This window comes from Lutra lutra, chromosome 6 (assembly GCF_902655055.1).
Source record: "Lutra lutra chromosome 6, mLutLut1.2, whole genome shotgun sequence".
NCBI lineage: Eukaryota > Metazoa > Chordata > Mammalia > Carnivora > Mustelidae > Lutra > Lutra lutra.
The window spans coordinates 4,158,690-4,173,424 of record NC_062283.1 but is presented as its reverse complement, the minus strand read 5'-3'; the positions used below and the strand labels follow the sequence as shown (position 1 = coordinate 4,173,424).

General features: G+C 41.4%; 1 protein-coding gene across 1 annotated transcript; it reads right to left on the bottom strand.

The window, feature by feature from the left end:
• TDP2 (tyrosyl-DNA phosphodiesterase 2) lies at window positions 1–14,695 on the bottom strand. The gene is made up of 7 exons (XM_047734705.1): window positions 14,429–14,695; window positions 14,262–14,347; window positions 10,653–10,826; window positions 9,874–9,965; window positions 8,293–8,411; window positions 6,604–6,774; window positions 1–1,112 (listed from the first exon to the last, which is right to left on the bottom strand). The coding sequence occupies exons 1-7, from the start codon at window positions 14,600–14,602 to the stop codon at window positions 831–833; spliced, it is 1,098 nt and encodes a 365-aa protein (XP_047590661.1). The 5' UTR covers window positions 14,603–14,695; the 3' UTR covers window positions 1–830.
• Between the last annotated feature and the right edge of the window lie 40 nt (window positions 14,696–14,735).

Sequence of the window (14,735 nt, the reverse complement as noted above, 5' to 3'; positions counted from 1 at the left end):
TATAAACAAGTAAAATTCTTTATTTAAAGTACATTCCTTTTATGGGGGGGAAAATTTCTTTAAAGCACACTGAAATGTGCTCCTTATCCCTCTCCTGTAAAATAATTCAGCTGTATAAGAAGTAAATCTAAAAGGCTATTCCTCTTTAAAAATTTATTTTCTGTTAGGAAAAAAGTCCAATGCAGCTGTAACACCAACTTTAATCATTATCAAGCCTGATTTTGGCAAAATGAAGAGCAACATGTTGACAAACATGAATTTTAAATAGTAAAGGCATTTCAAATCAGAAGATTTCATTTACAGCTTACCGCTCATGTACTGTTAGCTGACAAAAATGAGGTCTGCTGTAGGATAGTTGCCACCTACTTAGATGCACATAATCATGGCTTTTTCACTTAAGATTATCTGAATTGGAAGATCCAATCCTCCAAGCACAGTAACGTCTTATTTTTAAAGATTTACTTAGATATAAACTATTTGGTGCCTGATTTTAAAAATATAATATAAAGGCTAACCCAGAGACAATGTGGCCCTGCTGAGAACCAGCTGGCAGCTCTGAGCAGTATCAGAAGCTCTGATGGTCTTGGCGGCCTTTATGAATTAGTCTCATACTCTGTATGCTTGAGTTTAAATCAACATCAATATTTAGCTCTGAAATTTGAGGATGCAATCCACAAAATAAGAATCACAGTAGTATTTTCTCCTGTTACAATGACGTAGTATATTAATTCCTCCATATGACCCACCTTTCCAGACAGGTAGAAATTACATTTGCAAAAATCCAGAACAAAATTACTCAGAAGGCAGAAAACTCTTATTTGGAAAGCATTTCACAAGATCACATCTAAGTTGCACAGAAGCCCCCAGTGATCACTAGGGAATCTACCACAGTCCAGTTTTTCCAATCCAAGGAGGTCCAAACTTTGGGGAACAATATGGCCACTTTCGGCTGCTGTCCTGAAAAATATTCGATCAAAACGAAGCTTACAGGCAGCAGATATTCCAAGGTTAGAGTTCATTTGTGTATCCCATGTATACTGGCAATGCTTAGGTTTGCCCAAGAACTCCCAGACATCCAAAATGTTGCTGGGTAAACCACCACACTGGGTGACCTGAAAAGATAAAGAAAACTTTTAGTCCTTTTTCTCCTAACCAAAAAAAGTTTTCAGTATTATGTCTAAGTGCAACATTTCAAATCAGAATGTCACAAATTAATGTACCAATGCGAGATTATGTATTAATATTAAATATATTATAAAAAGCATTTTGCTGTATGGTAGGTAATATAAAAGTAATATAAGTAGGAAATATAAAAGTATCTAAACAGCCAGAGAGGTCTGGAATTTGTCCTTCTCTTCTGCCATAAACAGATTCCTAACTCTGGGTAGCAGATAAAACTTAGAAGGCTGAAAATCCGCAGCCTCTATTATTGCTATTAGTTTTTTAAAAATGAATCCAAGTGAAAGGTAGGCAAAACTGTTACTCTACTTTAGTCTATAAATGTAGACGTACAGCATTTATTATGATCGAATTAGGTTAACTGCCTTCATAGTTTCATTTGAAATTTACTTTTAAATCTTCCTTCTCCCTCTTCACAACACTCCAGGATTTTAACACCATTTTATTGTGGTACAATACAGGCATACCTCCTCTTACTGCACTCCACAGACATTGTGTTTTTCACAAGCTGAAGGTCTGTGACAACGCTGCACTGAGCAAGTCTACTGGTGCCATCCCTCCAACAGGATCTGCTCACTTTGTGTCTCTGTGTCCCATTTCGGTAATCCTTACATTTCAAACTCTCTTACTATTTCTATATTCATTACAGTGATCTGTGATCAGGATCTTTGATGCTACTATTGTACTTGTGCCCACATGATAGTGAACTTAATAAATGTTGTATGTTCTGACTGCTCCACGGACCAGCCTTTCCCTCCTCTCTTCCCCTCCATAGGTCTCCCTAACCCAACACACAATATTGAAATTGAGTCACTTGTCTCCCACTTTAAATCGAAAGCTGGAAATGATCAAGCTTAGAGAGGAACATGTATCTAAAGCCAAGATAAGCCAAATTGTGAATACAAAGGCAAAGTTCTGGAAGGAAATTAAGTGTCACTCTGGTGAACACATGAATGATAGTGAAACAGCATTACTGTTGATATGGAGAGTCAGAAGGGCCTAGATACGGGATCACACCAGCCACACATTCCCTTAGGTCAAAGCCTAATCCAGAACCAGGCTCTAATTCAATTCTATGAAGGCTGAGAGAGGTGAGGAAGCCGCAAAAGGAAAATCTAAAGCCAGGAGAGGTTGGTTCATGAGGTTTAAGAAACCATCCCTATAACACGAAGTACAAGGCAAAGCAGCAGGTGCTGATGGAGAAGCCGCAGCAAGTTCTCCAGAAGATGGAGCTGACAGGGTTAACAAAGGTGGCTGCCGGAAACAACTGGTTTCCAATGTAGATGAGGTAGCCTTCTCTTGGAAGATGCCATTTAAGGCTTTACAGCTAGAGAGAAGTCAGTGCCTGGCTTTAGAGCTTCAAAGGACAGGCTGGCTCTCTTGTTAGGGGCCAATGCAGCTGCTGACTTTCAAGTTGAAGCCAATGCACATTCCCCATTCTAAAACTCCTAGGGCCCTTAAGAATGATGCTAACGCTGTATGGAATTGTTGAACCACTGTCTTTTATACCTGAAACTCATGTAACACTGTTACGTTAACTATACTGGAATTAAAATAAAAGCTTAATAATAAAAAAGGATGATGCTAAATCTTTTTTTTAAGATTTATCTGAGAGAGAGAATGAGCAAGACAGAGCGAGCACAGGGAGAGAGGCTGAGGGAGAAACAGACTCCCCACTGAGCACAGAGCTTGATGCGGGGCTCGATCCCAGGACCCTGAGATCATGACCTGAGCTGAAGGCAGACACTTAACCAACTGAACCAGCCAGGTGCCCCTAAGTCTACCGTGTTCTATATGTGGAACAACAAAGTCTGATGACAGCTCATCTGTTTAAAATATGACTAATTATTTTAGGCCCACTGTTCAGACCTACTGCTCAGGAAGACAAAACAAAACAAAACAAAAAACTCCTTTCGAAATGTTACTGCTCACTGACTATGCACCTGGTCAATGCACCTGGTCAATGCACCCATGAGCTAGTGTAGATGGACAAGGAGATGTTGTCTTTGCGCCCGCTGACAAAGCATCCACTACGCAGCCCATGAAGCAAGGAGTCATTTCCACTTTCAAGTCTTACTATTTAAGAAGCACATTTCATAATACGGCCGCCATATATAGTGATTCTTCTGCTGGATCTGGGCAAAATGTTAAAAAACCTGGAAAGGATTCAACATGCTAGATGTCATTCAGAACATCCATGATTCATGGGAAGTGGTCAAAATACCACATTAGCAGGAGCTTGGAAGGTGACTCCCAACCCTCAAGGATGACTTCAAGGGGTTCAGGACTTCAGCGGAGGAAGTCACTGCACATGTGGTAGAAACAGCAAGAAAATTAAAAGTAGAGCTACAATCTGATGGTAAAACTTTAAATGATTAAGAGTTGATTCTTTTTTTTTTTTTTTTGAAGATTTATTTATTTGACAGACAGGGATCACAAATAGGCAGAGAGGCAGGCAGAGAGAGAGGAAGGGAAGCAGGCTCCCCGCTGAGCAGAACGCCCAATGTGGGGCTCAATCCCAGGACCCTGGAATCATGACCTGCGCCGAAGCCAGAGGCTTTAACCCACTGAGCCACCCAGGCGCCCCAAGAGTTGATTCTTACAGATGAGCAAAGGAAGTGGTTTCTTGAGATGGAATCTACTCCTGGTGAAAACTGCTGAAATGACAACAAAGGATTTGGAATATTATGTAGACTTAGTTGATAAAGCAGGGCAGGGTTTGCAAGGATTGACTCCAATTTTGAAAGAAGTTCTACTGTGGGTAAAATGGTATCAAAAGGCATTGCCCTGCACAGAGAAGTAATGAAAGCAAGAGTCATTGATTGAATGAATTTATTGAATGAAGCAAACTTCATTGCCTTATTTCCAGAAATGGCTACAGCCCTCCCACTCTTCAGCAACCACCACCCTGATCAGCCAGCAGCCATCAACATCAAGGCAAGACCCTCTACCAGCAAAAAAGTTCATGACTCGCTGACAACTCAGATGATGGTTATCATTTTTAGCAATAAAGTATTTTTATTAAGGTACATATACTGCTTTTTAGACATAATGCCCGTGAATACTTTATAATAGACTCCAGTAGTATGAGCATAATTTTATATGCAACAGGAAACTAAAAAATTCGTTTGTTTTATTATAGTATGCACTTCATTATGGTAGTCTAGAACCGAACCTGCAATACTTCCTAAACATAAAAGTTAGCACAGTTCTATGGCACTCAGTACATCCACATAATTGTGCAACTATCCCCACCATCCATCTCTAGAACCTTTCCATTTTCCCAAACTCAAACTGTACCCAATAAATGCTAACTACCCATTCTATCCTCTCCAGCCCCTGGTAACCACAATTATACTGTCTGTATGAATTTGACTACTTTAGGAAACTCACAGGAGAAGTCATAAAAAATCTGTCCTTTTGTAACTGGCTTATTTCATTTAGTGTACTGTCCAGGTTCTGTCCATACGGGAGCGTGTTGTCAGTGTTTCCTTCCTGTTTAAGGCTGAATGATATTCAATCGCATGAACACACAGTTTGTTTATCCATCCGTCAATGGTCCCTTTGGTCGCTACCATGTTTTAGCTACTGTGAATAATGCTGCTGCTTTGAACACAGGCGTGCAGACACCTCTTCGAGACCCTGCTTTTGTTTTGGGTACACACCCACAGTGGAACTGTTGGACCATATGGGAACTTGTTTTTGGAGGAATCACATCATTTTCCATGGCAGCGATGCCACCTGATAGTCCCATCAGCACCGCACAAGGGCTCCAATCCAAATCCTCGCCAATGCTTGTTCTTTTCCGGCATTCTGCTAATACTCAGGCTAACCGATGTAATACCTCATGATGGCTCTGATTTCCACGTCTCTAATGACTAGTGACGTTGAGCGTCTTCTCTTGTGCTTGTTGGCCATCTGTATATCTTCTTTGGAAAAATGTCTGTTTAAGTCTTTTCCTCATTTTTAAATCAGGTTGTTTCTTTTTTGTAGAAATTCTTCATATAACATCAACATCACATTAATTATATCATTATTACTCACTTGTCATCTGTAGGATTTACTAATATTTCTTCCATCCTGTGGGCTGCCTTTTCATTCTGTGATCATGTCCTCTGATGCACAAAAGTTTTTCATTGTGATAAAGTTCATCTCTTTTCTTTTGTTGCCGTGCTTTTGGTGTCACATCCAAGAAGTTGACAAATCCCAGGTCATGAAGCTTTTCCCCTTTGTTTTCTTCTAAGAGTTTTATAGTTTTAGCTCTTACTTACAGGTCATTGATCTATTCTGAATACATTTTTTTTTAAAGATTTTATTTATTTATTTGACAGACAGAGATCACAGGTAGGCAGAGAGGCAGGCAGAGAGAGAGGAGGAAGCAGGCTCCCTGCTGAGCAGAAAGCCCGATGTGGGGCTCAATCCCAGGACCCTGGGATCATGACCTGAGCCAAAGGCAGAGGCTTTAAACCACTGAGCCACCCAGGCGCCCCTGAATACATTTTTATATAGGATATAAGGCAAGGATGCACCTTTGGTTTTTTTGTTTGTTTGTTTTTTGCATGTGGATATCGAGTTTTCCCAGTCATGTGTTGAAAAACAGGATTTTTCTTTGAAGCAGGTCGGTTAGTCAACCAGGTACCACAAAACAGCTACCATGAAGTCACTGATTTGCAAACAGTCCAAGAGTCAGACTTTTTTAGAAATGATCTGTGTGCAAGAGCACAAGATCACAAAGAGAAGCATTTAGGATGCTGCCTTCACTCCGGACGTCCCAACAGGCTTCCATTTCTCATTTCACTTCTTCCTCTACTCCTGGAGTTCATGGCAATGAAATGAATGTTTCAATTCCCTTCTAATCTGATTTGAGTTCAACCAGAGATGGGGGAAAAGCAAGGCCAGCTTATCATTTAATATGATCTAAGTCTACAGAGGTCCTAAAAAAAATCCCAGTATGTGTCAAATGAACTAAGGGGAAAGAGACCTTGTTTCAGTCCTGGAGATGGTAGTACCAGGAAAAAGGGGTTTAAAAAAAAGTAGATAAAAGAAAACTCAGAAGAGAGGTAGGAAAAATTATGATACCCAAATCTTTCTGTTCTCCTCACCTTCCAACTCGAGATACTGCAAAAAAAAAACCTTAAATCTTTTCTTAACTCTCTACTGTTTTCTCTATACCCCTCTTTTTAATCAACACATAACATTTTGTGTTGTCTGTTTCAGATATAATAATTCTGTTCTCCCCCAGTAGTGTCAGAGCTCCTCCTGCTTCCACTTCCCCGGTGCCAAGCCTACTGTACAGGCCAAGTACTTACTGAATTGCATCCACAAGATCGCTTACACATTATAACAGCTTTGGTCAAAAGAAACCTAAATTAGTTTCCACAGCAATAATCTGCCCACAAGCACAAAACTGGCTTTGTCACTCACTTCGTGATCCCTTAAATTTGTATCTCCCGCAAATATAACTGTAGCTGACTCTGGAGCCTCTTGCATTTTCTTTAAAACCAGTTTTAACTGATTCATTCGTTCCTTAGCATGCCCTCTGGTGCTCTCCAAATGAGAAGTCATAAGGCAAAGTTCATTTCCCGACACACTTGCCTGCAACAGGATAAATAATTATAGCTGTTAAAGTTTACTACCACCAATGCGGAAATTTGATAACAGAATCAACCAAATTATTCAATTGATTGGGATATATTTACCAAGGCAGCACTATATAATCAGCACTGTGCTCGTATTTCTAGGTCAAGCTGGAACATGCTAATCCTGCTCCCGAAGAAGACTATGTAGCAAGCACCCACTAATACTGCAAGACCTACCTCAAATGTCACCTTCACTCGCGTCCTTCCCCAGTGTCCCCAGGCAATCAGTGGCTCCCTCCACAATATCCCTATGGCATACTGGAAAGACTACCTTTAAAGTCCCCTACACTGAACTATAGCATAATTATTTCTCTCCTACAAAGTCATGAGTCATTTGAAAGAGAAGACAGCTCTTTTATTTTCTGCTATTATCAAGAGCCTGGCACATAGGTACTTAAGAAAAGTCAGTTAAATGAATAACTGAGAATTATTTACCATTTTGCAGTTAAGATACTAACAATGCAGGATCTGTTAATTATTTAAACTGCCTGCAGAAGCAAGTCCAAATTCCTTCACACTGGGGATTCATGACCTTCTATAAGGTGGATCCTACCTATTTTACCAACTTCTTGTCACACTACTCCTTTTCTTGCCCGCTACACCCAACTAAATGTGATGTTCATTTATACTTGTATATGTCCTTTCTCACATATTTTTATATTATACACACACACATTGCGCAATATGCAATTTGCCAAAGTTTGCTCATGGTGGTTCTACCGCATGGACTGTTCTGTTCTTAATGCCTACATCTTGCATATTTTTCAGGGCTCAACTCAAATATAAATTCCCTCATGAAACTTTCACTAAACAACCTAGCTAATCTCATCACAAGAAAAAAATTATGTGACCATGTATGGCAACAGCTGCTAACTGGACTACTGTGTGATCATTTTTCAACATATACAGATATCCAATCATTGCATTGTACACCTGAAAGTATATACTGTTGTGCGAAATATGCCTCAATTAAAAGAAACAAAACAAAAAACAATCTAGCTAAAAGTTATCTCTAAACTTCCATGGCACATCATCACACCTCCTCCAGGGCCATTTTATGCCTTTCCTTTATTTTAGTTACTATATACTACAATCTCTCCCTTGCTAATCTATAAATTCTAGGAGAGTAAGATCTTTTGATTGATTCTCGTAAGCCTTACAGAGTATAACAGAGTACCATATGCAATACATTCAGGGGGGAAAAAAAAACCACTTTAGGAAGCAAATGTGAACTGTTGGTAGATTTGAATATTCTTAGGAGGGTATCTAACGGATCAGGATTATATGTTTACAAATTTGTATTTGTGTAAAAACTTAATTTACAATGTTCTTTAAGACTATTTAAAAGAATGCAGAAGAGATAAAATTTTCTCTAATGGCAATTAGGGAAAAAAAAGAAAAAGACACCACAATGGAACTATAAGAAACAACTCATTGTTAAAAAAAAAAAAGTAAATTCTAAAAAATTACTTACATACACACACAAAAGGTTTCTCATCATTTTTGTATTTGGAAAAGGGATAATCTCTTGGCTTTTAAATTTCACTCTCGATTTCTTCAACATTATAGCTGTGAAATATCCTTCTTCATTACCTTCAAATGTTTGTGGGAAAGAATTTAGGCTGAGAAATCAAGAGCGTAGTTTATCACAAAGTTCCCCTACTGAAGGTTTTATAATAGGTACAGATACTTAAATGGATCTGAATCTTCAAAATAGGTAAAGATAGCCAACTGAGTCCCTATGTTTACCTCCCCCTCCCAGAATGTAGCTGGATGTATCAAAGAAATACAAAAATAAAAAAGAATTCACATAAGTGCCAAAAATAGTTAATGATGCCAATATCAAGTAAGAAAATTTGAGAAATGCCTGAGACACTGAGCCAAGCTAACATGCATTCACTTCTTACCCTGCAAGCATCAGAAAAACTATAGTAAATGAACAAAAAATTTAGAAAGGTATAAAATCATAATTAGAGAAAAGAACAGAAGTAGAGGGGCAGTGAATAAAAGCTTCCAGCTGTTTTCCAGAAAACAAAATAGCTGAAGAAGTGGAAAGTGGTTTACTGGAGCAGAGGGAAACCAGGAAAAGAGGAAAGGAGGAGAAGGAAGGAAACAAGGGAAGGAAAGGGAGGGCCAAGGAGGACTGCAGGTGGCTACTACAAAAATGATAGTCTGCAAGCAGATGGGGGAGGGTGAGGGGGACAGAGAAGGAGGAAAGGAGAAAGGGAAAGAATTTTCCAGAACTGAAGGTCACAATCCTCCAGTAAAGTTCCTACCACATGTTCAGCACAATAAACGGGAGGGAAAAACAAAACAAACAAAAAACCTGACACACTCACACTCACACACACACACACACACACACACACACACTAAAATGAGGAAGGAAACCAAGTAGGAGGAATAGCTTGGTATTCAGAAAACAAGAAATCTAAAACAGCAAAGAGTCAAAAAGAATCCCCAAGAGAATGCAGAAAAGTTGTCCTACAAAGAGAGATTACCTTCTCCTTAGCAACCGAGACTTTATTAATAAATCAAAATTAAAAATCACGTACTACGCAAAAGTGAAAGTCAAAGAAAACACAAGATTTAGCCAACGATTATGGAATGCAGCCAGGGTGTGGTATATTAAATGCACTCGGTAAAAACAAAATAGATGGAAGAGCCTTTTAAATAACTATCCAGGGCAAAAAGCTAGGAAAAACCCAAAATCAATTAAAAGAAATAAAGACAGACTTTCTGAAAAAGTATAACCAAAATGCAATTATCACACTTAAATTTTTAATAAATTAATTTTACCAAAAAACTACTCCAGGTCTCAAATTTTGGCAACTTATATTTTCCTGAAAAACCATCCATTCCCAATACTTTTCCCATATAGCAAGCTGCATAACATATTCTCTTATGGTTTTTCTAGTATCCTGTATCTGGCTTACTTTTCTCAAACTTTTTTTATTTTTGCTTTTTCTTATGTGTACTCGTATGGGCTAACCTTGATCTATCTCTTTCATTGACTGTTTTTCAAAGACAAAGAGAGTAACAGGAAAATTGTTACCTGTAATCATCTCATAACTACTTGCTCTCTTCTTTAGGTAGCTACAATACGGGGGAATAACTTCCTGTAGAAATATCACATCTGGGCTGTACCTTCAAAACATCAATTTATAATAAATACCAAGTATACTATTTCATTTGCTGACACCTAGATTAGCAGAACACCACAACATAAACACAAAGCTACTGCCCCTTAGGGCACCTTAACACTCAATGTTTATACTGATATTTGGTAACTATAAAATGCCAAAGATCTGTGCTATTTAACAAATACCGTACAAACAAATTAAGTTAGAAAAACATATGTCCTAACACTTTAAAGTGAGAAGAACTGGAATCCCTGACAACAGGAATCAGTGTATGGAGAGCCTACGAGGGTCCTATACTACAGTAGATGCCTTCCAAGTTACGAATCCTCATGAAACAATTATCCATAAGGACACCGAGCTGCAGAGAACACCGGTGGTTCACAGGGGACTACAGAAGGTCATACAGCTAGTGTGTAGCAGATACAGACCATTTTGGTAATTTAATTTTCAGAGCAGTAATTATATACAAAGTTTATTAAGTAAAACAGTATTAGAAGCCTTCTAACAAAAGTTAGTGCTCCCTCCCCACCTCGTCCATACTATTGCTCTCAGAGGCAATCACTCTCCATTCTTTACGTTTCTTCTGGAACTCAGATCAGATTCCAAAACCCATAATCTCGACCATTACCCTCTTTATAGATAGGTAAGCCACGTAATCATGCCACCATTGAACCTAAGCAATAATACTTACAAAGTTAAATAGGAACACACCCCTCGAGCCCTCTCTTGCAGACTGTTTAGATCCAATCCATCAATATTCCAGGTAATGAAAGAGAACACGCTGCCGTCTTCTTGCTGAATCCCTTCAGATGTACTGGCTTTAGAACTAACGGAATCAGTTGTCTCTTCATTTGTTAGGTCAACACTGGCAGGATCACAATGAAACACAACTCTGCAAATTATCTCTGAACTGATTAATTTTAAATTATTTTCTATTAGTAGCCCTCATCTTGTGTAGAAAGAAATTTTGTAAACTATGACCTGAAATTAGACTACATAGTGTAAGATTTCCAAATCTGGATTCACTTTAAATCACATGTGAAATGTATGAAACATGTGAAATAAGATCTCATTGTGAGTAACAGCTGCGAATTCTTTACCAGTCCCCTCACTGGAAGGTGAGGTCTAACGCCTCTCCCCCCGGACTCTGGGCTTTACTGATTCACTTGACCAACAGAATATGGTGGAAAGGCAATCCTGGCACTTCTGAGGCTTGGTCATATGAAACTTTGCAGCTTTCACTCAAGCATTTTTGACCACTCTCTCCCGAGAGATCACGTAAGTCGGACTGCCTGACACTACCATGCTGGAGAGGCCACACGCACAAGCCCCAGTCCAAGGTCCTGACGCCACCTCGCACTATCCCCACCAAGGCAGGTATTTGAGTGGAGGGACAAACCATCATTAAAAGGTGACTGACAAGCAGTTATACACAATACATACATTTAAGAAATAGGTTTTTATACTTATAACGTTAATAAATTTAATGTAAATAATTTAATTTTTTAATTAAAAAGTTTATTGAAATATAACTGACATATAACATTATATTCATTCCAGGTGCACAACATAATGATTTCGTATTTGTATACGTTGTAAAGTGACCACCATGATCAATCTAGTTAACTTATTAACTTCTTATTTGGAAATAATAACAGACTTTCAGTAAAACAGTATTAAGAATTCTTTTCACCATTCACCCACATAAATGTTAACATCTCACTTCCTTAACGTTTACCTGCTTTGCTCTTTTTATTCTGAGATGTTTGCAGAAATACCTTTGTATGTACCTCCTAGAAACAAGGACAGGCTTACATGTATACCTAGCATTATTGCGCATTAGAAAGTTATCACTTATACAACATTATCATATAATTTTAAGACTTATTCAAATTTTGCCAATTGTGCCACTAACGTTCCAGTCTATAGTTCTGAGCTAGGGAACTCCTCCCTTTAACCATTACTCAGCTGGATTCACATTTTTTTCTGTGGGACTATTTCAAGGAATCGACTTCCTCTGTCTCAGTGTCTTCTATTTCTTTCTTTTTTAAGATTTTATTTTTAAACAGGCTCTATACCCAACATGGGGCTTAACTTAACAACCCCAAGATCAAAGGTCACATGCTCTACCATCAAAAGTTGCATGCTCTACCAACTGAGCCAGCCAGGCACCCCCAGCACATACTTTTTTTTTTTAAGTAGGCCCCACGCCCAAAATAGGGAGGGCTTAAACTCACCACCCTGAGATCAAGAGCCTCTGTTCCAATTTCTTTACTGGTTACAATTTAGGTTGCAAGTGATGGAAATTAACTCAGGCTCCTATGAGCAAAATAGAAGCATTTAGAAGGCAACAGAAACATGTCACAGAGCCAGGTATGGGAATGCGGCTATCCCGGAGGAAATGCAATTGAGGCTTTCTCTTGATCGGACTCCACTGACTCAACTTCCCTGGGCTTCATTCTCCTTCTGCAGAGCACCTTTCTCAGCTTCCCCACAAATACTAGGTTCACGTTACTGTTCCAGCTCCACAGGAAGATTCAAACTGAACTCGATTCCTCCCAATCTGGAAATCCCAGGAGAGAGGATCTGACAGGCCAGCTTGAGCAAGGCAAATACCTCAACAGGTGAGGCAGAGCTCTGTCACCGTGGATGAAGGGACAACTCCCCCAATAACAGGCTAGTCAGGGAAAGGAGCATAAAGAAATGATCTTATTACATCTGTAAGGTGGTGCAGCTGAAGAGATCAAAGGGACAAGTGTCTTCACTATGAACAGTTAACTCTGCAAGCTGCCCATGTATCCGGGAGACCTTTATATACATTTATTAAGAGCTTATTACACGCCAAATATCGTTCTAGACTTTGGGGACTTAACAATGTACAAAACACATACTAACTTTCCCTAATGGTAGTTTAGTGGGAGACAGAAAACATTAAACAGCAATTATAATATAAACTTAGTTACTGTGAGCCGCTCATGCAGGATGCTGCAAGATAACCCACAAGGGAAAACCTACCCAGACTTGAGAGATCAGGGAAAGCTTCTTGGAGATAAGTCATGACTAAGCTGGGCCTTAAGGTAAATACTACTTAACACGGAAAGAGTCGAAAAAAAGGTTCTAGGCAAAGGTAATAAATGTGGGAAACAAAGGCGAAAGAAAAATTAAATTCCCTTACTACCTACAGCCCATTGACAAGTTCCTGAAACAAACAGAGTGCCCTTCCCCTGGGGACTCAGCTGCCTTAATGTTAATATTTTGCTAAGGGCAAAAGTCAGTCTTAGCCCAGCTACCCAGGATCCTGTGAGTCTACTTCAACACCTAAAAACGCCCTTGGAAACTTCCTCCATCTCTACCACTCTCTCCCAAGGTACATGTTGGCAATCATCCCCCAAGCCTGTGACCCACCAATATCCATCTGAAGGGTCTCATGACGGAGTTTTTACTGAACAGTAATGACTGACCTTTTCCTAACAACAGCGAGCCCCCTCAAGGCCCTGGAAACCCTGCTTCCAAAGTACCTTAGAGACTCTAACCCCCTCCCAACTTGAAAGCCTGTAATGGACCACTCCTCCCAGTACAGCTCTTACAGCCCAGGGGGTCCTGTCCCCGTGCTTTAATAAAACCACCTTATTTGCACCAAAGAGGTCTCAAGAATTCTTTCTGGGGCGCCTGAGTGGCTCAGTTACGGGGCTGCCTTCGGTTCAGGTCATGATCTCACGGTCCTGGGATGCGTCCCCGCACCTGGCTCTCTGCTCAGCAGAGTCGGCTTCTCCCTCTGCCCTCCCACCGCTCAGGCGGGCGCGCTCTCGCTGTCTCTGAGATAAATCAAATCTTTAAAAAAAAAAAAAAAAAAATCTTTCCCAGCCGTGGGTTCCAAACCCCAAACCTTTTCTACACCATTAAGTATCTTCACAAGGGACGCAAGGCAAGAGAGAACGCCCACTGGAGAAAGCAAAAAGTGGATGCCGGGTAACAACTTGTGGGGCAGGAAGAGGGTGGGAGGAGACGAACCGGGAAAGATGGGCAGCGTAGAACCGCGGGGAGGTGGACGCATCCCGACTTCGGAGCAGCGCGGAAGCTCCCGCTCCCGCGGCCGGCAGGGAGTGCGCGAGCGACCACCCCAGGAAGCTGGGAGACTTCCAAGCTCCCGCTCTGGAGCACGGAACTCTGCCTCCCCTACCCACTCCGAAGCGCTCAGGTACCGACCCCGACCGGCCCGAGGAGGGGCCCCGCCCCGCCCGCAGCGCACGTGGGGGAAGCCCCCAGCGCCCCGCCTCCGCCCGGCCGCGCGCCCCCTCACCAGCACTCGGGCCCCGCCGCCGTGCCAGGGGGGCTTTCCGCGGCGCTCTCCTCCGCGGGCGGCTCGAAAAAGGAGTTCAGCGCTCTCTGGAAAACACACACAGCGGTGAGACCTGGGCGCGCCCCGGCCCGAGGCGAAGAGGAGGAAGAGAGAGCAACGAAGCTTACTTCCATCTCCCAGTCGTTCTCCGCCAGGTAGCACTGAGCCACGGCAGGGTCGCACTTCGCGACCGAGGCAAACTCCACGCACAAAAGCCGCCGCTTCTTCACCTCGGGCTCGCTCTCTGCCCGCTCCGCCTCCCCCTCTGCCCGCTCCGCCTCCGAGCCGCTCTGCCGCTCCATGGGCTCGCCCGGGGCCCCCGCGCCCTCCCGCAGCGACGGAGAGCGGACGCCCGGATCTGCGCAGGCGCCCGCCGGCCCGGCGCCCCCACCTCAACCACCCGGGCGGAAACGCACTCCTCCCTTGGAGTGCGAT

What these genes read in the sequence shown, in the direction of transcription:
- TDP2 (XM_047734705.1), bottom strand. Translation starts at nt 14,602, where the DNA reads ATGGAGCGGCAGAGCGGCTCGGAGGCGGAGCGGGCAGAGGGGGAGGCG. An exon ending in GAAACCTTTTGTGTGTGTAT is followed by an intron (nt 6,775 to 8,292) that starts GTAAGTAATTTT and finishes ATCCTGTTGCAG; the next exon opens with GCAAGTGTGTCGGGAAATGA. An exon ending in CAAATTTAAGGGATCACGAA is followed by an intron (nt 1,113 to 6,603) that starts GTGAGTGACAAA and finishes TTATCTTTTCAG; the next exon opens with GTCACCCAGTGTGGTGGTTT.